This window comes from Vanellus vanellus (assembly GCF_965231255.1).
Source record: "Vanellus vanellus genome assembly, chromosome: 2".
NCBI lineage: Eukaryota > Metazoa > Chordata > Aves > Charadriiformes > Charadriidae > Vanellus > Vanellus vanellus.
In genome coordinates, this window is record NC_138906.1 from 10,930,856 (window position 1) to 10,958,421 (window position 27,566).

At 40.5% G+C, this 27,566-nt stretch overlaps 1 protein-coding gene across 1 annotated transcript in view; it reads right to left on the reverse strand.

Annotated features, from left to right (window-relative positions):
• Nucleotides 1–2,963: 2,963 nt before the first annotated feature.
• PTPRN2 (protein tyrosine phosphatase receptor type N2) overlaps nucleotides 2,964–27,566 on the reverse strand; it is a gene marked incomplete at both ends in the record, with an annotated part of 658,801 nt that continues 634,198 nt past the window's right edge. Inside the window, 4 exons of the mRNA XM_082499676.1 lie at nucleotides 2,964–3,035; nucleotides 8,472–8,545; nucleotides 24,788–24,852; nucleotides 26,931–26,984. Of these exons, the coding sequence (XP_082355802.1) occupies nucleotides 2,964–3,035; nucleotides 8,472–8,545; nucleotides 24,788–24,852; nucleotides 26,931–26,984 (265 nt within the window). The remainder of the gene's footprint in view (nucleotides 3,036–8,471; nucleotides 8,546–24,787; nucleotides 24,853–26,930; nucleotides 26,985–27,566) is intronic.

Genomic DNA, 27,566 nt, shown 5'->3' on the forward strand with positions numbered 1-27,566 from the left:
ACCGGTGGCCTGAGCAACATCCTTTGCCAAATCGCAAGGATTAATTTAACTGTGGTGAAAAGGGTAAAGAAATAACTGCCCCGCATGAGAAATCCATCTCTGTGGCTTCATCCATGACTTTGGCATCTTCCTGGGAAATGGACTGTCAAACCCCTGGTGCAACTGAAACCTGCATTTCACTAATAGACCCTGCAGCAGATTATCATCCCCAGAAGCGGGGCGTTTATTGAGAGGTGTGAACAGTATGCCACCTGCACAGACAAAATACTCTGTGTGATAGTTTACAGTCAACAGAATAAGCCTGGCACCTCTTTGTGGAAGAACTGTACAAAACACGGCTGAAATAACAGGATTGTCAATGACATTCAGTGGGAGATACTCTAACCCTCTGCGTAAGACTGCATCTTTCTGTTGTGTAAACTCGTCTACAAGTATGAATAAAACAATACATCCCTGCCCCATTAGCCTTGGGGAAGATTAATGCCCTCTAATCTACGCTAAATAAACTCCGAAGCATGAAGAGCAATATTTAAGTCCTGCACTCAGCTGCTTGTGAATTAATAGGGATCATCCTGAAATTGCTATTATGAAATGCAAATATTTGCAAAAGAACAATTAAAAAATATTCCTGAAGTACAAATGAAAGGCTCGTCAGCCATGTTTGTGGTATGCACAGGGACAGTCAGAAGGCGAACGCTAATGAATCCCAGGGCAGAAATCTGTGCTAAAAACCCATTAGCCCATTGGCAGTAGGTAATGGCACAGCATCTCGCACTGGGAAATAATTCTACCTGATAATCGGAGGGCTTGGCTTAGGATGCCCTAATTTTGATTCTTTGGACGGTTTGTTTGGATATAACTACCTGTATTTTCAGAAAGCTGCAGTGCATGGCTCACAGTAAATCTACTTCAAACACTTGCTGATACTGCTCAAACTGATCTCATCTGCCCCGATCTGCAATTTTGTGTTAGCTAAAGCAATAAAAGAATCCTGTTAAACCTAAATTATCAAATGAAAAAGGCAATTTTCTCATTCATACTCCATTAGTTTTTTTAGTTATTGCTAGGAAAGCTCTAAAATGCTTAGGCCATAAAATAAACATGTGGCTTAATGTACAGTATGTGTACTTAAGAGGATGATGGCATCTGCAGTAACTGCTCTATACTGCTACAGTAATGGAATGCACAAATTAAGCAACAGCACGTACCAAGAAAAGCATACAAAAATGTATGGCAAAAAGTAACAAGCCTTCTGCTTTTTTTTTTTTTTTTTAAATAACTCTTTAATTGCTAAAAAGAAGAAATCACCAACATCCACACCTACGACACAAAATTGCAACATGGTTGATTTCGATAGATGCCTGTTACCTCTGTGCGAGCAAAACTCTGTGATATTGTTATCTTTAACATTTCACTGATTAGAAGTTTATAAAAGCTCCCCCTTCCCAAATTAAATTCAACGATATATTTTCCAGTGCTGAAGTCAAATGATTAGCCTAATATGGTTTCAAGCACACAACACTTATGTTTTTGGAAAAAAAGCACCCCAGATTCTTAAATCACGGAGATGTAGGATAACGTATGAAAAAGCATCCAAGCATTCACTTTTGAAAATGAAATTAAGAGCCTAGATCACTTAAGTGCCTTTGATAATTTTACTCTCAGGCCCTTCATTCAAACATATCAGAGTACTTTCTATCAATAATTTAAATTCCTTCAGAAGAGTACCACAACTAAACCTGTGAATTCAACATAAGCAAGATTGCATAACCAAACCATTTACAGATGCATTTTAGCATTACTTTGCAACAGTAGGCATTAGGATTTTGAGAACACAAGAATCTCTGAAATTCAACCTGCGTGCTTTTTAATCCCTTAATGGATAGTTAAAATAGGTGTCATTCAGAACAAGGAGTGAGCAGAGCCTCTGCAGAAAGGTGCAAGGAACGTTTGGATCAGACAAACGCGATGAGAATCATAAAATGCAGATTGGAGATTTCTCCTTCAGCCAGGCTTTTACAGAAATGTATTTTCCCAGCTAAAAAGGATGGCACAGCACGGTTTTACAGAGGGAAATGCAAAAATATAAAGAGGAGAGTCCCGTTTTCTTCCTCAGTAATCCCATAGAATCAACAATCTGTTTCCGTAACAGCTCCGGACGTTTACCTGACTGCTGACAGGACCTTTCCTCATCACCTGAGGTGAGTCTACACTCTCCTTTTCCACGCTGTCAGTGGTAGGTACATGGTCAGAGTTGTTGTGCTCGTTATTCCCCGGCTTCCTATTAATGTGACCAACTTGTTCTCCCCAGTTGCAACAACTGTGCAGGCCTATTTACTCATAGTTCAGATTTTCCTCCATTCATGGCACAAAGCTGAAAAGTAAACAACAGTTAAGAAAACATTTGCTTGCCAAAGCCCAGCATGAGAAGGTGCAAGCTCTCTTTGGCAGAGCCTGGACCTGTGTTTACTCACACCCTCAGCACTGTTTCATGCTCTAGCTTGGCATTGTATAGCAACAATCACCATCCTCTTCAGGCCGCCCCTCTTATTCAGCCTTTGAAAAGTTACAAAATATAACAGAACACTGTTTTCTGAGACTATATTGACTGCACTAATTACCCACGATACTGTATATTTGCTATTAAGAACATGAATGTGTGCTTTCAAAGTGTGACGTTCAGGGCTTCGAGGATGTGGAAGGAACTAGATGGATTGTTCTGTCACTTAATCCGAGGCTTCAATGTACTTTTAAAAATTTGTTAAAACCCCAAAAAACAGAATACACATTTTAACTGTTGAACTTGTACCAGCTAAAGGAGTTTGTCAGGACCCTATCACTATGTGGTTACAACAGAAGATACACAGTTAAGGTCGGGTCACGGTTTCCAAGAACATTCACAGGGACTGAGGATGAGGAAACGAGGGACGGATCCTGCGGGAACCTTCGGGAGGCTGAGCCGCTCACTGGGGAAGTGCCTTGAGTATTGCATTCACTTCCTCTGCAACCGCTGTCAAAGCAAACTCAAACTGCTCCTGCGGAGAGAACAAACGCATACTCTGAATAATAAAACAAAACACTTTCCAAAAGCCTGGTGCGCTATTCCGCAGCCGAGCATCCTCAAGACATTGTTAAAAATATGAATATGCAGGATGAACTGTACACTGCAACAGAAAGGAACAAAATGTTCTGGGCTTATTGATGCCATATAACATGTTTGACAGCATCTCGAAGCTGGAGTCATTTTAATGGAGAAAAATGTTGGTAGAAGAAACTAAGCTATTGGGACACAATGATGTATTGCAGTTGTGTGGTCAGAAGGGTTTGGGAGTAGTTGATCACCAGCCATTTCCTTCTGACACAGAGATGGAAACTCGTTAACATAATTGAGATATGAAATAGGTGAGATGCTGCAACGCAGAGCCTTCGGCTTTTCTCAGGACTGTCTCTGGTTGAAATCAGCTAGAATAAATATCCCCTCACCTTATAACTATTATATAAAACAATACCTGCTTTTTGGCTTGCCTGCTGTTGTTCTTTTTCAGCCTCCCTTTTTAATGGTCTTTCTGCACAAATCACCACAAATCACATAACGATGTTTAGACCACTCCTATTTAAGAAATACTTGGGAAGGATTTTCTTTGCTATGAATTTACTGTAAGCATAAAACTAAAATTACTAACAGGCTTCTGTGCTGGGTTGGCAGAGGTGTGAAGGACACAGCCATGAATGGCCATCTCATCCAAGCGCAACCCTAACACAGTCCTGAACCGTCTAGTCCTACAGAAGGACAAAGGAGCTTTACTTCCTCAAGGTTAACAGGTGTTATATTTTCTAAGCAAGTAATTTTTCTCAGAAATTTAGCTTACTGAAATATCCGACAGGGTGATTTGGTGTTTGCAACTTTTCAGATGAAAAAAGAAATGCGAGCGGTTTATTCGGAATATAGGCAAATCAAGGACACCAGACAAGGACTGTGGAGAAGTTTCTGGATTTTCTAGAAGTACTCCAGAGGTTGAAGCCAGCCAGGATCAAAAGCCATTGAAGAACCAACTTTGAGAATGGAGGTCTGAGATGCACTCTGCAAAGTATCCCAAGAGCACTGCTGGGATACTACCTGTGTCTCCAATTAGGAAACTGGTGGTCTGGTAGGTACCTCCAGGCCCTCAGTTTGCCCTGCCAGGGGCTGTGCAGGATGGTTGCAGGTAGGTACGCAGCAGTGGTGGATGGCTGCAGAACACAGCCAGCCCTGAAAGGTGATTAATGGACTAATAGCATTCATTTTCCGGAGTGTTTCACTTTACTGCAGAAATCTGCAGGAGGGATGAAAGAACAAACTACAGATGTGTAACTCATAGTTCAGAAAGGCAGCTGACTTCTAATTCCTGCAGTTCAGTGCCAGTCTCCTCTGCCTTGTCTTACCCCACTGCAGAGTCATCTCCCATGTGGAGATGCCTCAGAGACGAGCAATGATGGGCACAGTTCCTGAGCAGAAAAAGAAGAACAAAACTCAGAATAATTTCTCAGAGACACTGACATTCAAGAATTTTGCTGTCTGCTCGGTGCTGTCAAAGTGGCATCCTTGTACATTTGCTGGACTGCAGCCAAGAGCTTTTAATCAGACATCAATTCACCCTAAAGAGTAGGACTCATCCTCATTAGGCACAGAAAATGGTGTATACGCCTGCCTATGCCTCCTCGCGCTTCCCAAGGTCTCTGCAATTAAAGAAAAGCCTGGAAATGCTGATGGCCACCCAGGAGCAGCAGTCATATTTTAACTGGAGCACACTGAATGCGTGAGAGGAGCCGGAGGGCAGTGGAGGCAGAGAGGGCATTCATCTGGACACGCTGTGCCAGAACCAACCCCGGTGCTTGTACCGGCTCAAAAAGCTTCAGGAAATTCGGGCTGAGGCAGAAGTGCTTGCCGTCAGGAAGAAGAGCCTTGGCAGGAAGAGCCGTCAGCTGCTGGACCCCATCGATGCAGCCCTGCGAGGTGAGAGACCTGTGGAGCAGCCTGGGCAGGGTGGGAGATCCTTGTGGCTGGGGCTGGCAGGAGAGGGGCAAAGTGGGTGTTCCCAGGATGCCGACGCTCAGATGTGAGCGGGACAGCTGGTCCCCATCGCTGCCAGTCCTCGGAGCATGGGGAGCACAACAACAGAAGAGGCTGATCTGAGCACGATGGGGTTGACACAGTGATGCAGCCAAGTTTCTGAGATGTGCAGATGCCTCTTCCAAGATGTGGGCGTCAGTTCGGAAGAAGGGAAGATGCCCATGGCGATGAGGCTACCTAATGTGCTCTTCATCTGAGTGTTTTATAGTCAGGAAAAGCTCGTAAGATCGGGGACTACAATATTTTAATATTGGTTCCATTGCTGCAAATTACTTCTATGACTCTAAAGTTATTCACTGAGCAAATCTGCCCTTTAACTTTGTTGGTCTGAGACGTGTTCACCTTAATGTGAAGATCTGTCAGGCTGGAGTCAGTCTGACCTGCCTTTACCCCTCCCAGAGGGGTACCCCTCATGTGAGCACAAGGCACCGCTGCACCGCCTGAGGAGAAGGGTCTGTCTTGCCCGAGGATCATGGACTGATCAACGCGAACTCCAAAGTTTAGTGTGGAGATAGGTTGAGGGGAGACCACCAGCTAACATTAGGTGTGACCCTAAATTAATGAGGCAAAACAACTTACAAAGCAAAACCTTTACAGCCAGAGCTCAAAACTGACTGTGAAACACTGCAGCAAAGGGGACAGCAGAGCAGGCGCATGAGATGTGTGAGGACTCGGACCTTCTGGGATGGTGCAGCTGAGCTCTTCCCCCTCCTTCCTTCTGCGTAATACGCACAGGCAAGATGCAGATAGTGCAGCTTCCATTGATGTGTATCACCACCCTCCAAAGAAAAGCCTTTACACACCTCCCGCACCTTTCTATGAGAACAGCTACAGTTAAATCAAATTAATTTCAATAATTTTCAAAGGAGCTCAGTTTCTTGTTTCTGTACAGCTACACTGTCATTCACAAATGCTATTCGCATATACAAGATTGACTGGAGATGAACTTAACACCTAGCTTTGCCTAGAGAAGAGAGCCGGACAGGCATTTTGTGGTGTTGGTCCATCTGTAACGCAGAGTTGACAAGAATATATTTAGTCAAAAATAATAAGCTATGTTTCATTAAGTCTACAAATAAAAATTCCCAGGAAAACAGAGTACATGTAGCATATATGACATGATAAAGAACCTTTGCTAAATATTAAAGATTGTGAGAGGAAAGATATAGAAGGAGAGAGAAAAAAAGGAAATACATATTTTTTCCATCACAGAGAATAGGCTTCCTCCTTCATTACTTTTTCCTCTCACATGTAGCATATCAATTCTATTTTATGATTCCCCTGCAAAAAAACCCCACCAAACCCACAAACCCTCTATTATGCTTCTCAGAAATGCAGAATGTCGTTATGATAATTTCATTACCATTTATTATATACAGTGCTTTTGAATTAAAGATCCCTTCCAGAAGACAAAATGTTGCAAACAAATCTTTCACATTCTTATTGAAAATGTGGAGCGCTGCCTGCTGGAAACACAATAACATTGCTCAAGTAAGTTGGTGTTTATTTTGCCTAGGGGTATTCTGTAATTGGCATTTCTAACCTGACTTTTAATCCATTGTTTTAAATTACTCCAAGAGTCTAATATTCCTCATTTGTATTCAGTTGGGAAAGCACAGGGGTTTGTTTAAATCCATCAGAAAAATTCTCTGGGGATCGTGCGCTGCTAGCATGTAACCAGATATTTATAATTTGCAAGACATTAGCTTGAATAAGTGATTTGGGTGGTTTTGAGAAAATGACAATGATGGAAGAAGGAGCAAGAGGAGAGATAAGCAATATCCTGAGAAAATTTTTCATCCCGGATGAAAACACAGGATACATTTCTTTTCTGGAGCTCTTCCAGATAAATGTTTGGATGGGAAAAACACGTCTTGAGTGAGATTTTCATGGGACTCGGGTAACTATTTCTGAGCTAAGTAAGAGAAGTTGTTCGCTAAACCTCATTCTTTGGTTCTGGAGCGATGTTTTTTCTTTTGTTGAAGGCAACAAGCTGTAATTTCTCTGCCCTGAGAGGGAAACTGGAATCTGAGCTCTATATTTCTACAGAGCTGCCATATATTTTGGACGCATTTACAGTGTAGTTCCGGACTTGCATCTTCCCTCAGAGTAAATATATGTGACATTGGATACTGTGTGCTATACACATTTTTTTTTCCAGTCTGACTAATCAAAGCAGAAGAAAGACTTGTGCAATTTTATGTCTTACTTGCAGATCAAGAATAGGTAGCTTTGACTGTCTTATCTTTATTTTTCATGCACTTACTTAATTGGTATATAATAATTAATGTCCCCCCAAGTGTTCTCCAGTACCACCTCTCCTAGTATTACTGGGAAGATAAAATGATTAGGAAGAGATTCAAGAAAAGTTATGAACCAATGATTCCTGCAAAACACATTTATTTCCCCTTTGTCCCTCAGCAATTTCAACTCCCTAAATGCTGCGGACTTTCCTACCAGTTCCAGCCAGCCAAGATAAAGTGTGGTCACATTGTTCTTGTTACTCCGTTTGGGGCTATAACTCTCATTCGATATTTTACAATGTCATATACAGATTTATTTGGTCTTCATGCCATGAATGAGTTTCTTTATTGTCATATTTGCAGCTCTTAACTTGCAGCAAATACCCCAAAATATCATTCCATATATCACTGAAATGGTTAATAATAGAAAGTTTCATTTCTTATTTAAGGCACTACAATCACACCATCTTTAAAAGTTTTACATAGTGGAAAAATGTCAAAACTATTACAACTGAGAGGAATTACAAAGATGTTCACCTCACCAAAGCATACAAATATAGTCACCATGCTACATCCATAAAGGACATGGCTTTAGGCACGATGCAAGCTCTTCCATCCAAAGATACTGAAAATTACTTGATGTCCTACAAAACTGTATTTCCTTTAATTAAAAAACCTTTTTTTTTTTTTCCCCAGAAAAAAAGTCAAATGCAGCAGTTACATTCTCTTTAATGAGTTGAAGCTTTTAAAAAAATATTACATGCACAGTTAAGCACAGACACTCTAAGAAAATAATCCATATTTCAGGATGAAAGCAAGAACATTCTTTCAAATGCACACTTTCTTTAGTAGGCTGTAGATTGTTGTCTTGACTGCCCTTCATATATGGTAATCAAGATAGATGTTGGAGATGTTACAAGAAAGAGCAGTAAACACCAAAGAAAGTAGCCTAGCTAAATTTTCAGCATAAATAAACCTCAGTTGGTAGGGAGCCAAACAGAGTAATCAGCAAGCGACCTGCGTTAAATTAGGTCATACCCTCTCTCTTCTGTCATGAAAACAACTACTGTGAAAGACCTTTAATGTATTTAAAATCCCAGTGGATTTATTGACAGTACCTTTGTCTGGACCATGCCTGGTCTCTGGTCCCTCAAGTGCTCCAGGGTAGCAGCAATATCAATCTCTTTAGCACCTGCAACAAACCACAAATTGGGCTGAGTTCAGAGCACAAGATAATCCATGCTGCATCTGTCAATCTCTTGCTATCGGGTTCCCTTTGGGCTACCAGTCCAATTGAAAATTATTACATCCATCTCTCAGCAGACTTGGCAGGCAGCTGCAATTTTTGTGTTCATATAGAAAAATAAGAGGTTGGGGCAGCTTTTATTAACATTAATTCAAGAAAAGCCAGAGAAAAACAAATTCTTAAAAATGCCTCTGCACCTAGAGCAGAATATATTTTGCAGAAACTAAGGGTCCACCACAGCAATGCCACCGAGCGCCCCTTTGTCACTCCTAAGAGTATGCACTGAATTAAGGGCCCAAACCGCATAAAGATTTATGCTGTTAAAACAATATTTAGGTGAACTTTCGTCACCTGCACCTGAGATACAGAAAACCTGTCTGTGGCTTCCTAGTTCAGGACCTGCCAGACCATCTCGCTGCGTGATCACCGTTTCAGCCAGCAAATCTACGGCATTTCCTTTAGGTTACACTTGGGGTGTCTGGACACCGCTGCTGTGTAGCAATCGGCAGCACCAGCATGCAGAAAATAGGCACGCGGAGCCCAGCCGCTGTGGGCACCGCCTCCCTTCCTCAGGGCAAATGGAGGTGCTTTCTTTTCAAACACGGTCTACAGAGAGCAAAGCAAGCCCTCGTGCCTCTCGCCTTTCTTATAATAACCCAGAGCCTGGAGAACCAAAGGGGACAAGGAGATGCTGATTTCCTCCTCAGTTTCCTCAAGTGTAACATGTTTCAAGACCACCCTTCTCATTTTCCATCAGTGCCTAACCAGATACGTGCTTTTTGAGGGGACTGAAGGAAAATCAGGATTTTGGTCCTGCCGGTGTGAACTCCACGAGTAGAAGCCTGGCTGGAAATCCTTTGAGCTGAGAAGTTCAGCTACAGAACTTGGCTCTCTCACATCCGTCCCCTTCTGCATCTTGCAGCAACATCACGGAGTGCCAAAGCATCGAGCAGATGGGCAGAGGGTCACCCGAGCCCAAGTATAACTGCCCCATCTCCGCTTTCCTATTTTCTACTGCTCTGGACGTTCATACATTCTTCTAGGGCAGATGTGGGTCTGTAGCCACTGAAGCCCCTGAAGCTCTGGAAGTTGCTGTACACACACTTTCATCATCAGCTCATGGACAGGGATCAGCTATGTTCTGAAATCTGCTCCGTTTTGAAGGATACTCAATGGTGTACCCTGAAGACAACTGCGGCCCTTCTATGTGCAATTTGACAACCGTTTCCTATTGCCTGTCCCCAGGAATCTCCTAGCCCAGGCTGTGCCAATTTGGGACTTCCTTCTGGAGGCATTTAAATCTCCCCAACTATTCACAGGGGTCTTGGTGCCTAACTTGGAGGTCATGCACCTGAAGTTTTGCTGCTGCAATAGCTCACTTGTACGCATCTAGAACATATATTTGTTTAGTTCCCAGGACTGGATTTGCAGGATGGGGCCAATGCTTACCACTATTTCTACAACTCTTGCCATTTAAGGGCTTAAGTCTAATTGTAATTAGGTTCATGTCAGTGTGAACATTATGCACCTCCTCATTTACACAACTCAACTTTATAACTCAATACCATCTTTCCAAAAATTCAGGAAAGCAACTAAAAGTAAATGATTTAATTTGGTTCCCTTTAATAAAAGACATAAGAAAATATTTAAAAATAACATCAGGTCTAGAAGAATAATGGATTTGCAATACGTTCTTCATATCAACGAAAATATGTTCTTCAGCTGTATCAGAAATAGAATGAATTAATTCAGTAAATATAACAGTGACAACTTCGAAAAGGTATCTGACAGATTGCTTTGCTAATTACCACGGGTTGGGGCACTGTATGGTATTTGCTTTTTTCCCTCTATGCATTGTACAGGAATTTACAGGGATGAGCTTCAGAAAAAAATAGTAAGCTTTATTTTGAAATAAAAAACTCCAAACCTCCTTACAACGGCGCAGAGCAATACATACTCACATATGCTATAAAGTCTGATAATGGTGACAGTAATTATACCTTTATTCTGTTGCAGGTTTTGCAGCGGTAATTCATCTGGAAAGCATCAGTAAAGGTACGCTCTTTGTACACTCTGGCACTGGTGTAAGACGGTAGCTCATTTCAGTGTTTAGTCTCACATATGCACGTGTGATCAGGTGGGTCTTTCTTGTTCCACCCGAGATGTCCATGGGAGCAAATTTGTGTGAGTGCCACACATGCTTTACAGCCTCACTTGTAGCCTCATTAGATTACCAGGAATTAAAATGTCCCAGTAGCATCTTGGCTCAACATAAGCGCAATTCTCTCTTTCAGAAATTAAGATATGAGAAAAATTTATGACACCGACATCCATGCATGAGGTTAAGCACAGTCCTGAGCTGGCCTCTGAGGGTGCTGCAAGGATGAACCCAGAGATGCTCCCAGTGGAGCTGGCAGGCTCGAGTGCCAGGTGGGCTTCCCCATGGCTGCAAACGTGTATGTCCCCCCTCCAACAGGGATGGTCTTTATTTGAACATACCCTAGCCTCAGGACAAAAAGGGACAAGATTCATGACGAGACCTAATAACACTCTTTTAATGGCCAGACAGGCTTCTGAGCTTACCTTTGAAAGAGTTAATTCCTCCATTCCTGTGATGCAGATTGCAGGCATTTACTAGCGAACTGATGCTTGCTTTTTTATCATCATTAATGGAATGACATGCCTAATAGTATGAACAACGCCTGATTATAAAATCCTGATTTAGCAAAACACCAAAGCATATGCTTGCACTGGAACATAAGAATAGTCCTAGTGGGCCAGTGTGCTCGATGGGAAGCTTGTTTTGAAGTGTTTTGTCAGCAGAAGTCCCTGAAACATCAGTTTTTACCGATTAGTGTCCCCCAGCCCATGGGCACGTCACCCACAAGCACTTCTGATGTCCTCAGCCATAGGTAATTAAAAGGAAAAGGAGAGCAAAGTATGGTTTTGCCCAAAGCACATGTCTTGGTGAGAGGCTGCAGGGTAAGAGAAAACGCAAGGCAGAAGCAGTGACTGGTTTGCTACCCCAATTTTCCACTTCTGAATGCCTCTGATACTATGGTGATTGGAACTATCTAAGTGCCTAGAGAGGCACTAACAAAACTTAGTGTTGCAAAGATGGGAAGCTGTTTTGGAAGGAAAATATATTGGAATAAGAAAATTCACAGGAAAAAGGACGAAATCAGTGGCATAGGAAAGCATGACTTGCTTTCTTTCTACTTGAGCAAATCTCTCGTCCTCCCCCACATCCATCGCTACATGTTCTGCATCTATTCCCTTATTGTGCCTAAAACAAATGGCTTTAAATATATATTGCTAGTCCACTATTACATCTCATTTTGTGATGAGGGCTTTTTTTCTATTCAAACTTACGCTAGATTGCTGTTATATTATGTAAATTCAGCTCACTTCCACTGATGTGTGCAATGATAGTCTGCAGAAAGGTGACGGAGACGGACAAAGGAAGAGATTTTCAAAGCACAAAGGGCGGTCTGAACCCAACCTGCCTTCACAGGTGAGAGGAGCTCAGCGCTTAACTGCAGTGTGAGCTTTCAACTCCCTTTGGAATTATTTTGTTGAAATATGACACAAATTCAACATCATCTTCGCCACGCTGAGGCTTTCTCTTTAATCTGAGAGTACAACAGTGTGGCATAACACTTTTTAGTACCCAATAACATTTTATTTATGTGTTTGAGCCATTTCAGGTAACAAAAAATACATCATTTGTTACATGACATTGGGAGAGAGGGATATTGCATCTAAGGACAGCAGGGTCAAATCATGTGCTTACTGAGATGGCCGCAAAATATGCACACACTGCTAAGGTATTTTAAACATCGCTTATCTGGAAAGCCCACATGCAATCTAAATTTGATGCAGTGGTTTAGAGTAAAAGCTGGAAGAACTCGATCCACTGATTCCAAGGATGTCCCGTTATTGGAAGTGTTTTGCTCTGGCTACTCAACTATGAAGTCCAGTAATAGATGGAGACGTCAATTTGGTGCCATACAACAAATAATCTAGAGGAAGGGTTAAAAATAGTAGGGTGGACAGCACTGACAATTGGAAAAGAGAACACAAAATATGTCAAAAAGGCTACTATATTTTCTATCTTTTCTCCACACCAATACATATCTGTCTGCTTAACAGTACTACTGGTTTCAGAAAATAAAGAAGGGGATAAAAGAGGAAGCATTTAAAGAATAAAGAACTGCCTTTTCACCTTTTGACTGTATTTTACTCTGCAGGGAATAAATTTGGTTTCTGTTTGTGACAGGTTCCTTTTTCACAATGGATTTCATTGCTTGCTTTAAATGAACGTAAGAATCTAGCTTAGTATGAGACGGAGCTGACGTTGTACCAGCAGTATTGTCAAAAATGCCTGTGCAACGTGCAATGTGGTTTCTTTTTAAACAGAACATACATTTGCAGTAATTCACTGTGAGCCAGATACTACTCGCTTCCCCCCTGCCCGCAGCAGGAGCTCACTGAGCCAGCTGAGTAAATACCTCCGAAAGCACTTCCACACCAGTGCAAGGCAGATTTTAACTTCAGCAATTAACTATATTCTTCCTAAAGGCTTGAAGCATTCACAGTGAGTGCACAACAACCCACATCAGGAACATTAACTGGATAAACTGAAAGAAAAGAAGAGAAGATGCAAGCTGAATTATATTTTGCCCCCAAGGAGAGAAGCGGTTTCTGAAGTTTAGGGTCATATCCTTTGCAACCCTTTCTCTCCCCGCAGGCACCAGCGCAGGATGCACGCTGGCACTTAACAGCTGGTGCTCCTGATTAGCAGATCTCAAGGGGTTAAAGTGTTTGCCCTTAGATAGTTGCATAAGTGGAGTATCCAGCATGCCATAAAAACATGAGTAAAAGTTGAATTCCCTTTTTCTCCTGCAATAAATAACCAGCTAGCCAAATTCCGCTGCAGTAGGTTCCATGAGGTGACCAGCAGCAGCTCGCAATATTTAAAATCATCATGAATTACCTAATGTTAGTTTTATGACTGTAATAATAAAATCTTCCCCCTCTTCTCCTCCCCCTAAACGTGGCAGGGGACCCATTTTGATAAGCACAAGACACATGAGAAACACTCTGTGGAGGATAATCTCTTCCACATTGTCGCAGCATTGCTGTCACTGTGGTGGTACAGCAGTACGATGGACAAAGTTTGTCAAGAGGGGTAACATCTTTTAATACATCATCTGGGAAGAAAAAATTAAGGTTTATCGTTCAAAAGGGGTTTTCAGGTTCAGCACACTACAGAGCTTGTGCAACTGAAAATGTGCTGGGTTTTTTTGTTCAGTTATAAGAACAATCAGCATTTGTTACATAAAGGTATGAAAATTATGGCTTAATTAAGGCAAGCTTTGAGATTTTATTTTTACGTAATAGGCTTGAACATACTTGCACTGAAAGCAAAATCAAAAGTTCTATTTTACTCATTACTAATGAAAAGTGCAGCATAGATTCTGTGAGACTGATAGAATTTTACATTAAAGGACTGCATTAAAAGGAATATTTTAGATTCTAGATGCTCTGAATTTTCTGTGTATTTATAAAAATAAAATGATCCTTAAATACTTCATCAAAGCAGTTATTTGTGGGGGGTTTCTTTTTCAATAACCCGAACTGAGGTTTTTCTTTGTGATGTTTCACAAATACATATCACTCATAAATATTAAATTAAAAAGGATTTTTCTAGCTGGGATCAGATCTACCAGCATATATCCTCAAAAAGATACGATTATAACTCTGCAGAACGGCTATAAATCTGTTACTGTGAGTCCTAAAGGATGGCTTGGTCATTAGGTTGCTACGTTTAGATACATTTCAATTCTCTTCCAGACTGAGACTCTGACTTCCTGCACCACTTTGGTTAAATCATTAAGTTCACCCTGCGTTTCACGCCATCATTTATAAAATGAACCATCTTTTCCCTACCTAATAAGTTGTTATGAAGGCAAATCCGTTAATGATTACAAGGTACTTGGACACTAGAGAGGTGAGGACCTGGATAGATACTCTTTTTTTTTTTTCCAATACCCTTTGCACCTTTCTCAGCCCTCTTTCTGTTCCCCTTGATCATAAAGTGATCACAAAGCTGAATATATGATGTAGGAGTCATGCTGAGCAGTTGTAAATGTGGGACTATTAGCACTGTTACTATTTCTCCTTAAGGAGATGATGATGATCTGTGTGGGAATAAAAAACGGAGTACTACGGGGAATACAGAAATGACCTGTCAAGTGCCTTTCTTTTTGCAGCAGTAAGTATTCCGTTTCATTCTAGTCAGATATTACCTGCTTAATGCATCTTTTTATATTTATTATATTGTATAGATTTTGAATTAGGCCTTGAAGGGCAAAGGGACTTGTTAGGTCAGATTAAAAACTGGCTTGTTAAAATCTCGAAGGAAAAGTCCCTAACGCAGTTCTTTCCTCTCCTGTTTTTAGAAGCTGAAAAAGATCCAATTAATATTTGCAAGATGCTGCTGATCGGCAGCCTTTTAGCCTCAGATCGCATGGCACAGTATCCGCAGGCACTTGGGAACGCCGTGGAAGAATCACTTGTAATATTACGAAATAGCAAAAATACACGCGAGAAAGAAAATAAGGGCAAAAATACAGTGTCAGCAAGGACAATCAGCTGTCTCATCGCAGCCTGTCTGTGTTTAGGAAGAGTACAAGTGTTTCGCATGTTTGGGTGACGACTGCATGACTCATGCCTAGAAGTGATGCTTCATGGTCAAAGCAAACTCGTGCACGGCGGTTTTATGCTGCCTTTCTTCCCTCTCCACACGAGGACTCTGACAAATAGGCTTTCTTGGGTTTAGTACATTTTCTCTCCCTTTTCTGCGCTCAGCTTTGCCTCGGGAAGGAGGCAGACAGTGAACTGTGGAGACCCAAGGACAGAAACCTCCTAAAGGACAGAAACCTGCTAAAGAAGGACAGACAGTAACTAGAGCCAGGTCTGCCAGGAGCTTAATAGACAGAAAGGGCCCATCTATACTGCTGGCTGTGATATCGTATAGAAACAGAAGTTGGCTCTCTGGGGCGTTGGGAGAGTATGTGGGTACCCATGGACTATTACACTGTCACAGCTAGGCTGTTCCCAATGCCCGAGCTAGATGGACGTAGCACAGATACGCTGTAGATTTGCAATGCCCCCAAAGCTCTGGATGCCTCCAGCTTCCCACTGACAATTTCTAAAGGACGGCTCGCGTAGCTGCTCCAGCAAGTGTTTGCCCCATTGAGTACTTAATGTCGCAGTGAAACATTTAATCACACCATATGAGGGGCAAACTCAATCTGATTAAAGAAGAAAGGGTCATAACTAGGGGGAGCGCAACACCACTTCTTCACTGACCATTAGTTTTAATGGCACACCGGTAATATTTACTAACTAGCTCAGTCTCAAAGGCCCAGCCTCATCTCATCTACTCCAGCCATCCTTGAAGTTCGAATCAGAGTTAGTCATCTCCTCTTCCAACAGCTAAGAGAGAGAGAAGAAGCTCTGATGGGCAATTCATTTGCCTGAGAACTATCCCCCAGAGGTGCGTATCATTCTCCATTGATGGCTGAGTAGACCTAGACAAGTAGGTTAGGTGAGATGCTTCATGCTAGGTGCTTTATATGGCTGAAGTTAGCTGGAATGAACCCGGGCTGAAAAGCGTTGAGTTTCTGCTCTGCAGTTTCTGGCTCTCAAATTCCAGAATCTGCCAAATCTAACAGTGTTTTGAGAACTGTGTTTTGTGTCTGTTGCCTTCCCCTCTTCCCTCACCTCCCCAGTTTGGCAGTTTTGATGGAAATCACAAAAGAAAAAGAAACACGGAACCACAACGAAAAGATAAAACAGTTGCAGTATAGTGTAGGGAAGGCCATGGAAGTGAAAAACATGTTCTAAGAGTAAATGCTCTTTGTATGGTGCTCTGCTGCAAAGAAACAAGAGCATTTTCTTTCTTCAACTTGCATTGTCTGAGAGCCCATTAAATAAAAACACTTGTAAATATTAGAGTTAAAAAAGGGAGCTGAACAACAGCTAGAAACTACAAAAATGAAAGCAGTTTTCATTTGTAGTTATCCAGATGTCTGCTGCTGTAGCTGCTGGAGTTCTGCTATTGGCCAGGAGGATCATTTGATGCTTTTCATGGCAAGAGAAAAGCGTCAGCAAAAACCTAGCGAGGGATACAATTTTAAAGATAACAAAAAAGATAAATGTATTCAGGCTGGCATTTTCATTAAAAGCTTATTCTCCCTCTGAGATGAACAAAATCTGTGTGCATGCGTGTATGTAGTTAAGGATGGATCCAACGTATACCTGAATCTGTGAACTGTCTGTAACTTCACACAAAACACCTAAGTGCTTCTATACACCTGAAAACGACCCAAATAAAAATTTCACTACATTTATTAAAAAACAAACAAAAACCCACCACCACCACCACAACAGAAAAAAACAGGCATAGCAAGCATACAAATGGAGAAGGGAGTACTTAAAGTAATAAAAACAAAGTCATGAAAATTATTGTGACAGTCATATACACACCTATATGTGAGCATACAGTACATAATGTGTTATTGTTTACACATTTTATATTAACACTTGAAAACTGCATGTTATAAATGTATAAATGTAAGTGATATGGCTTTGTCAGTACGCAATCCAAAGGAGGGTGATACTGGAGATGGAACACCTAGGAACAGCCGAATATTTTAAAAACTGCTGCAGTAAAATAATGCTTCTAAGCTTACACTGATTTTAACAGTCTTGCAGAGACAGAAATTCACTACTGACATGCCAGGTTTTAGGCTAATATCCTTTGTCAATGCAGAAAAAACATGCAGAAACCACTCACTGTAACTGAATGCAAATGGATGCTAATTTGAGGCCCAATCCTTCCTCCTTCCCATCGTGCATAAGAATATGTCCCATCACACTCTATATCATATAGGAATTGTTTCTCTTTTATGACTTGATTTCCTCCAACCTCCTCAGAAGTTAAAAGTAAAAGGAATATGCCTAAATTACTACATGCAAAAAATAGAAGTTCATGAGTTATATTCCATATGGGTAAGATATCCCATAATTGCTTATAGTCACTCTAGAAAATACTAGTGCACACACCTAAATTCAACTTACACACGCACGCGCGCACACGCACACATACAAAACGTATACGTAGCAAGAATTGTGGATGTGCTGCTACTGCCTTCTGATAGGTGTTCCACAGTATCAGCTCCCATAGCCTTCTACACAATTTACTTCTTTTAGTACCTCTTCTAGAAACTACTGGTGAACTACCTGAAAGGCAGTTCATCTCCACGTGCTGAATCAAACACAAACAAAGTACAGATGCTGATATTGCAAAAACAACATTTCTGAAAACGTGTCTCAGTTGGCCCTAAAAAATCTTGGCGTCCCCTTTGGAAAATGTGAATTTTCTTTACAGGGGACACAGAAGTAGCTCACCCACATGAATCTATTAAATTGTAAGACCTACATTTTACGTTATTTTCATTCTACGTTGCGTGTAGGTGGCAACGCTTTCACAAGACAGTACATGGAGCGACCTGAATAAAAGATGCAACTACTGTGGATTCATTCTTTAATGAAGTTTATCCTTAAAATTGACTAAACTGGCCCAGCTATAGAAGTTGTGGAATAATTACACTTTAGTTAGGTAATATACATTGTACCCTTTACAGCCAGAAGACTACCATCTGGTCAATTAAACACTTCTCTTCAAATCCTTCTATGGACTGCTGCATGAGATTAGCTACAAAAATAGTAGTTATTCACTCTGTATATAAACCTCCTTTTCCAAACATTTGCCCAGCTGCTTCTCTAACCGATAGCACAGTACTTCTATGACTAGCTTTTTCACTTTTCCATATTCTAACCTACCCATTGTGTGAAAAAATGCCGCCCAAATTCCTTATCTGCTTGTCTCCTCCTTAGTTTCAGTCAATGACCTCTTGTTTTCAAATTAGTCACTATCTCAAGCTGCTTACTGACATCAATACATTCCTTTCAGGGTCTTCTAACGCTCTATGGGGACCCCCCTTCGTGCTCCCTTTCCCAAGGAATAGCCCATGTCTGATCAGTCTTTCTTCACAATTCATTTGCCCCAAACCCTGAATAATTAGGATTGCTTTCTACCACACTTTCCTAGTCCCGATTCTTTTCCAATAAAATCCACAGAACAGCAAATAACTCAAGAACTATGGCTCTTATAGAGTAATCCCTGACCAGTAAACTATATAAAAGAGAAAAAAAAAGCCAAGGAAATTACATTAATAACTTGTTTGCTTTATGTTTGAAATCTCTGTATGCCATAAAGGAAATCATCTAAAAATGCGGTCCATACAACGTACACTAGGAAACACCAACCAACAACACCCTCCCCATGGTCACAAATTCATTTCACAACTGAAGCTTGTAGAACACGCCACGTTTTTATCTTCATTTGATGAAGATTTTATCTTCATTTGAATCAATGACTCTAAAGTGTCAATAATGTGTCAAAAGCTTTAAACCTCAAAATGTGTTTTGCGAAGGAAAAACCCCACTGTTTTAAGCAGCTTGTTCTAACTAGTGAGACTTCCCGGAGTATCGCAGGCTTGACCGTAAAAAACTGTCCTATACATTCCCTATACGCTTTTGCATGTAGCTGGGGGCCCAGCTCTCATTGTGATTAATTATCTGCTGGGAAAGGCTGCAAGAATGAGCACTATTTGCCTAATTGTGTTTCCAGGGTAACTCATTACATAAAAGTTACAATACATAAATGCAGCTCATTTGAAAAAATGGCCTTATAACATACGATATGTTTACATGGACACTAAGAACTACCTTCAGAAATTGAAATAGCAACATTTCAGCTTTACGCGGTTAGCATTGTTGCTGCTGAGAACTGAGGCAGTCCTGTGGATAGCACAATAGTGTACAGAGCAAAACCTAATTTTTTTGGCTTTGCCAGCCTGTATTTTTTTCCTTTGTCCTAGAGGTAATAATCTATCTCACCCAAATCTCAAAGACCAGCAATGTGATCGATTCAAACTTAGAACATGAAAAAAATTACATTTTGAGGTCCTGAATTTTTCCACTCTGAATTTTTCTGCTGTATTTTTTTCTCCAGAGTATCACCTATTTCTAATCCCACTTCTTGCCCTCTTGCTATTAAATACCTCTTTAAAAAAAAGTAATCTCTCTTTTACACTATATATTCTCTCAACCACTGTATGACACGTAGTATGTTTTTATTTTCATGGGAGAAGCTGGATCCTGGGCTGAAGAAATATTCCCTTGTTCACCACGGGCATGTTAGAAATAGTCTCCTCTGGACTTGTATCAGCACAACCGAACAATAGAATTTTCTCAGACTTTGCATAAGGACTCAAAAACAAGCAGATTGAATCCATTTTAACACGAATATGGGCAAGCATTTTCTTTCATAAAATCCTTTCAGACAGGAGCTAACCCCACAACTTCATTATGATTGTTAAATCCACACAGCAGATAAGCCAAACCTCAGCAAGGGTTCAGATTAGCCAAAATCATTTGATCACGATGAGTCAGAAGGCGAATTAAGGAACCTTTTGTTTTGCCTTAAAATGTCACGGTATAAACTGCATCTGCTCAGGAGCTGACTCACAAGACCCTCAGACAATAGGGTAGCGGGGGCAAGGAAAGGACTTGGGGAGATAACCTCCGCAGCCAGCCCAGGCCAGAGTGTGTGTGCTCATCAATTATAATCCAAGCTTTTGAATGCGAAAGAATAAACCGTTGGTTCGGCTTTGCTAAATCGAATCTTTTTGCTGGGTTTTAGAATTCGGAAATCAATACTTTAAAAGGATTTTAAAATTCATATTCGCCTTCCCTTTGACTCATCTCGTTCCAGCTAGTTCAAACACAAGAACATGGATGGTCAGCAAACCCTAGGCAGCTGCTGGCTGGATTAATATCTAAAAATCAAACTATTATCTACACTATCCAAGAGCCTCGGTTCAGAAAAATGAAAGTGGGACGTCTCATAATCTCATTTTTTTTCTTTTTTGTGCCAGAAACACTCAATAAAAATGTCTTGCAATATATCAAACTTTTAGTCACTACAATAAGCCTGAAGGAAAGACAAAAATGAGAAAATTCTCAACTTTTCTCTAGATGGCACAAAAAAGAAAAAACCTGATCAGCTCACAGTTACTGTGAGTTTGGGGTAAGGAAGGAATATCAAGTAGACTAAATCTAAATCAGTTTATCTTCCCTAGTAACAAAGGATAAACCTTGTAAACACATCAAGAACGTTCAAATTCTCAGTGGAAATCGGCTTCAGAAAAACAGTCTCTCTCAAAAATCCAGCAAGCATTGTTATCTACTAAAACAATCCATTATCATTTTCTGTATTTATTTAAATCACGGAAGCGCACATGGAGTTTAAATAAATCACTCCGCAACTTCTCACTCAAAACTAAAGCTTGTCCTAAACTGTCTGTCAGGGAAATGAGAAGTGACTTGGTAACTGTCTTAAAATTGTAATACCCATGTAAAAAAAGTATCATCATTAAATAGTTGTCATAGGTAAAACATTAAATAGTATTAAAATGTGTTACTGTAAGGCCAGATTCAACACCATTTGGTTTTTGTTATTACTTTGATGGGTGTAGGATTGGGGTTTTGCAACTGCTCTGCCTATGAACCTAGCAAGAAAAATAACTACAGTAATAAACTACATGATAAATAGCAGCACTAACTTACTGGAACAACTAAACAAAAGGATAGACTTGCATTTAAAACTTTCCGCTGACATGACACAGGAATGATAGCACTGAATAGACACCGTTGTTCTCTGACTGTTCCAGTATCTAATAAGGTTATTTAATGGGGCTGTTTGGAGTGAATGCACAGATGCAGTCATTACATTTACTGCACAGAGGACAGTGAAATTCATTAAAAACCCGACCCAAGAGGAGATCATCCCCGACGCTGTGCAGGGCTGGAGGGAGTCCCGCTGCCCAGCTCCCCAAGGCAGCCGGGGGCTGGGATGGCGTTTGCTGAGCCTGCGAGCTCCCTGCGAGCTCTCGCCTGCCCTCCCACCCGCTCACCCCCCCCCCCCAGGTACACCACGGGGCCATTGCTGCCCTCAGGACTAACTTCTACCATCCTTCAAGTGCACTAACATAGGGTGCTTTGCCTTTTTTAAGGTTTCATTCCTGCTTTCTTAAAGGGGTTGGGGCTGTTGAACTAACATGGCGGATGTTAAGCACAAAATGCTCCCCAGCTTGGTTTCTCCCCCTCTGTTTTAGGCGTTAGGAACAGGTCCCTTGCTGGTGGTTTTCAGCATCTAAAATATCATGAGGGACTGCAACAGGCAAGATAGTAGAAGATATGAATTTATAACATGTTTAATAGACTAAGTATTAGCACTAATTCAATGAGCAGTAGGAGAAGAAATTGTAAATGACAAAGGCATTTACAGTTAACTGTCTAAGAGAATGCAGGGAAGTAAATCATTACATGAAAAAGGAGCTCCTTTTCTCAACCTACCCTATTAAAAACCCCACTAAAGAGCCAAGGCATTTATTGATTGCTTTCTACTTTCCCACTGCCGAAACTAAGTACTCCTCTATTTACTTTGATTTAAAAATGCATTATTGTCTACTTTCTAATAAACCAGACAGTGGAACAAGAAACTCAAATTATTCTAAGTTTATTCTTAAAAGTCCGTTGGTTTTTTTGTTGGTTTTTTTTTTTTTTTTTTTTTTTTTTTTTTAAAGACTGAAGGCCTTAATCCTTAAAAGCCTTTTTGAAAGAAATGTTACTAGATGCTGGCCTTGCAGCTGGGCCCAGATTGAAAGTGCACTTACATTTTTATGTTTAGCGCTGAAGGACTCTGAAGTTAGCCCTCGCACTCCACATAAAAGCTTTGGAAAGGGCATTCTTTGCCACTCGTGCAATTCATTCTCTAAGAAAAGGAAATGGAAAGAAAGATTTCATGTCCAGGGCCTTCAGGCCTTTGATCATTTGATGAACATTGGATCCTCAACCTGGGCCTCCAGCTTCTCAGGCCAGACAAAGAGGGCCCCGGCCGCACAGGCTGGGCCTCGGCTCCCGCCCGAACAAAACCTTTGGCGGCCGCACAGTGTGACAGCCTGGGAAAGGCCCACCTCAGCAGGGCTGAGATGCCCGCTCTGCCCTTTGATCTTTCATTTAAACCCCAGCCAAAGCACCAGGTCAGGGGATTTCGTGTCGCACACCCCCACGGGCAGAGGGGAGCAGGTCAAGAACAAAATGGGGGTGACCGATCTCCAAAAAGCCCTGTGACGCCTTTCTCTGGCCAGTTTCACATGACTTGTCTGGTATTGTGAAGCGCTAAGCCCACACTTAAAATGGAATTTGACATTACATGGTACAATGGAGTCAATAAATGGCATTCTTCAGTGCTTTTACAACAAAGTCAACCCTCCCTTAAGTGGCTGAAAGCCCCAAGCTAGAAAATACTTCTCATTTACTTCTTTATGCGAGTAAATTGCATATACTTTAAATCTAGTTTTCATTATAGCTTCTCACTGCCGATGACTGAAATGAGCCGAACAAATACCTAACAAAGGTCTACATTAATTTTACGACGTACCATTGCTTCTATTTTGAAAGTCTAGGTTGTCACGTGGCATGTAACAAGCATTGGAAATATCTTCATATTCCTTCACAGAGTAAAAACCTACTTTCCAATGAGCCTAATCCCATCCCACTGAAAAATTTATTTTCAGTACACTGCTAAGGAGAAGGCAAACACACAACTTCTTTTAACATCAGTAGCAAGTTCCACATGATGCTCATGGGCAGAAAATTAAGTTCATGTTTCACGAGACATGTTAGCAGAATACAGAGAGAAAAAATGCTGAACTCTTCTTTCTAAAGGGACAGGATAGCACTGTGTCCAACAGATGACTTCAAAGTATGGAGTGTATTTTTAAAATCCATATAAAAATATGTCTGTGTTAGAAGATTTCAAACAACTATAAAGTGATTAGAACTCAAAGAACTAAATATTGTTTCTCTATTTAAATTAATCCTTTTTCTTTAAATACAAACACATGTGCATAAGGCCAGATCAAGGTGGCTTAAGAACTCAGCTTAAGAAAGGCAAAGAAATATTTTTTTCTTTATTTTGAAACTCACAAGATTTCTCTTCCCCTTAAAATGCAGTTCTATGAAACTGTGATACAAAGATGGCCAAAGGCATGGGGAAGGGGTGCAACATATAAATAAAGTTGACTATCATGTCTTTTCAACATGTGGTCAGGTTAACATGTCCACTTTTACCCTCCTTCCCTTTGAAGACAGTATCATAATTAAAAATTTGGTTTAGTTCTAACATACCAGGATTATTTCAGGGCATCTCAAGTACTTCTGACCATGAACAATTTACCAATCAACAAAAAGTTAAGCAATGGTCCCAATCTCTAGAGAATCTACAGACTTAATTTTAAACAAACAAGCAAACAAACAACAGTATATATTTATGTTGACAGATGATTTTCCACTTCATAAAATTAGATCTCACAAATAAGGAAACAAAGGAACAGAAAAGTTAAATAAATTGTTCAATATTGAAGAGACAGTGGCAGAGCTGGGAATAGGGCATTAGCTGATTTATTTTCAGTCCTCTGTCTATTTCACTACAGTCTTTTTCTTCCTAAGAGACAAATTTGTGAAGCACATGAGGCCCTGTCTGGTACCATCTCTTCTAGGTGCTATGGTGGCAACAGGCAGCTACAAAAAAAAAGTTATCGCGTCTGACCATCATTGCTGGGTGGGTGACAGTTGGACTGGGCAACAGTCATGAAGCAGCCCAGGACCTAACTCACGTAACTGCTGAATAAGAATTGTACAGCCCCAAGGTATCTTCTGAAAACTGTAATAACTATTTTAAATGATAAATTTGAAAACTCAAATACTTCTCAACAGCACAGAAACACCTGCTCATTCACAAGGCATTTGCGTTCAGGTTTGTTGTTTGAAATCACTGTGAAAATAAAACTTTAGAACATTCAGGAAAGACTACAATTTGCCTCTAATTTATTCTCAGATTTTCTGTGAATATTGCTCCCCACGTTGTCATGGCAACACAAGCACATCTTTCAGTACTGAGGAAGTAACAAGGCTTTTGATTCTCACCTTTGGCCATTTTATTGAGAACCATGTCAATTAGAATGTAGGTTCCACTTCTTCCTGCACCATCGCTGCCAACAGAAAGGGAAAAAGAAAAAATAAAGCCTATGAATGAGCATCCAGACTCAACATGAAGGTACCGGCCCTTAACGTTATACTGCTACACATAAGGGGAGAGGACAGAATGAGGGCTAAAGTAGGGTACTGAGAGAAAAAGCTTGCACTAAATCAACACAAGCTGTTCATGGAAGATTAACTACTAGCCTGCATGGGTAACAGGGCTTTGGTTTGATTTTTTTTAAACCAAGCTGTGTTTATGCAATAAAAGCATTTTAAACAACAGAGGAAAAGTGAGTAACCCTAAAACAGGATACTGTTTCTGTTCAAAAAGCACATGTATAATGAGCTTATTGTCACTTCTATACGAGATCAAGAACCCCAGAATAAGCTAGACCAGAACATTATCCAGAACAGCCCCCGAATGTTGCAGGTTGCATTTAACACAGCGGTCAGAGGGAATCCAGGCAGACACCCGCCCAAGAACCAAAATATTTGATTAACGAGGGACTACAATCTTTTTTCACTACACATCATGAGTTTTTTCTTTTTACGTTCCCTTTAAATCTTCCTTAGTTGCAACGACCAGAAAAAATATTATCATGTAATTCCTATGAAACAGCTTTAACTTTTGTGTATCATCAGCCCTTCCTCAGAGATGTGAGCCTAGGCCTTGGGAGGAGGAAAGCTCCCTCATCTGAATGCAGCTTGTGTCCCTTTCAGAGAGCAACGTGTAATTGCCAGCGTGATGCTCTTTTAGAGCTGCTGTTAGCAAACATAATTAAGACTTTAAGTAAAAGCTTTTTTTCTTTCCCTCCCCAAAATTTTTACAAAGGTGCATGTGTGACCAATTAGACTGGTATGTAGTTTTATTAATTAAGCCATTATTTTTATTGATAGCTCAATTTGTGTACAAGAATTAATGAAAGGAGAAATAATAGAACAGCATGAAGCGCGTTATTACACTCTGTTTACAGGCAGGCTATGAAACTTAATTTTTGTTAAGTCTCTGTAGACAGAGGATTTTTTCTTTCAGTTACTAGATCACTGCTTAGAGAAAAGGAGGTAAGGGTAATAATTTTTTTCTCTATGTCTATGAAGGGAACAAAGACACAATCTTATTAGTTAAGCTGAGTAATGAGAAACAAGGCAGCGATCAGGCTCAATAAAAACAAAAACTACTGAGCCGATGGTAGACATTTCCATCCATCACAGCAAGGAAAGAGCAAGAAACCTGAAGGCTCTTATTCTGCACCAAATGTTTATTTTCTCAGGCCTCCTGAAGGCAATGCAAACAAGTCTGCTCCAGAGCGTTCACCTCTGCAGAGGGCCTCCGTGCATCCCGTGGAAGGTGACTCCGCTGAGCCACACGTGAGAAACATGTCCCCTACCTCCTCAGTCCCCCCAAAGTGGAGTGCCACATGTCAAACACCCCGCCTCTTAGCAGGGCTGGTTTCCTATCTTCCTTATCTACACGACTATCTTCGATAAATAAGTGCAATATTCTCCTTATAACTCAGAACCTCCAATAGCAAAACCAAACATTTAACATTATTATGGTAAAGTTTTCCATTGACCTGCCCAATGGTTTTTGTGTGCATCTATCAGATTGTCGGGCCTAAAGACAATCTATGCTTAAAGGATTACTCAATCTCTGAGTAGGTTTCTGCTCCCTGACATTGCCCACTTCTCACCGTGATCACTAACAGCAAGCAAAGAAGAAATAACATAATTGAGCGTTAATAAAATAAAGAAGACTAAATTGGGAGGGAATGCAGGAACAGCTATCATTCTGAAGGAGATTTATGAAACTGAAGTGCTACTTATATTGGAAAGGATGGCCATACATTGTTAAGTCATAACACAATATCTTTGAAATCACAGGAATGAAGAATTTTATTATCAAAACAGATCCTAAGTATTAATTAGCATTAAAGAACTGTTGAACTGTGTTTAATACCTTCAGCCTACCTCCCTATCTGTTTTGCGGTTAATTGAAAACTTTAATTTGTCCATTTTGTTTATATATATATATATATAAAATTCTTACACATACAAATCTCTCTAAAGCTATTTTAGAAATTGTACTTGCCTGCAATGAACAACTACTGGACAAGAGCGACCCCTGTAGCACTTGTTTACTTTTCTGAAATAAAACAGACACAAAAAATTAATTAAGCATATGACATACTGTTTCTTTAGCCAATTGTCAAAAATAAGCAACAAGAAAAAGCAAATATTGCAGACTTCAAAGAAACTGTCAGGATGATGATTTCCTAATATAACAAGCAGTTGTTACATGCATAATCTTGTTTAAAGTTTGCTTCTGCTTTGCTGCTGTAGAAATCCCAGAAAACATCCCGTTATTGCTGCTGGCTAGGCAAAATAAATGATCTCTTTTCTCAAAAGTCTCATGTCTTAGCTCCCAAACTAAGATTATCTTGAGATGCTTTAATTTGAAAGGCAACTTTGAGTTCATGAGCTTGCTCAAAGAAATATCGAGGGGCATCAAACTGAATCCAAAATTAAAAATGGCTATTCCAGTATACATCGTGCAATGTGTGCTGATTTGTAAAACCAGTTCTCCTCAGAAAGGCAAAAACTGAGTCTCCTGAAAAGTTTCTCACAAAATTTCTAAAATGTAATCTATTGTGGTGAAAATAACTAAAACCACCAGTAAGCTCTACTGCTTTGGTTCTAGCACAAAAGTCTTACAGATTTAATATTT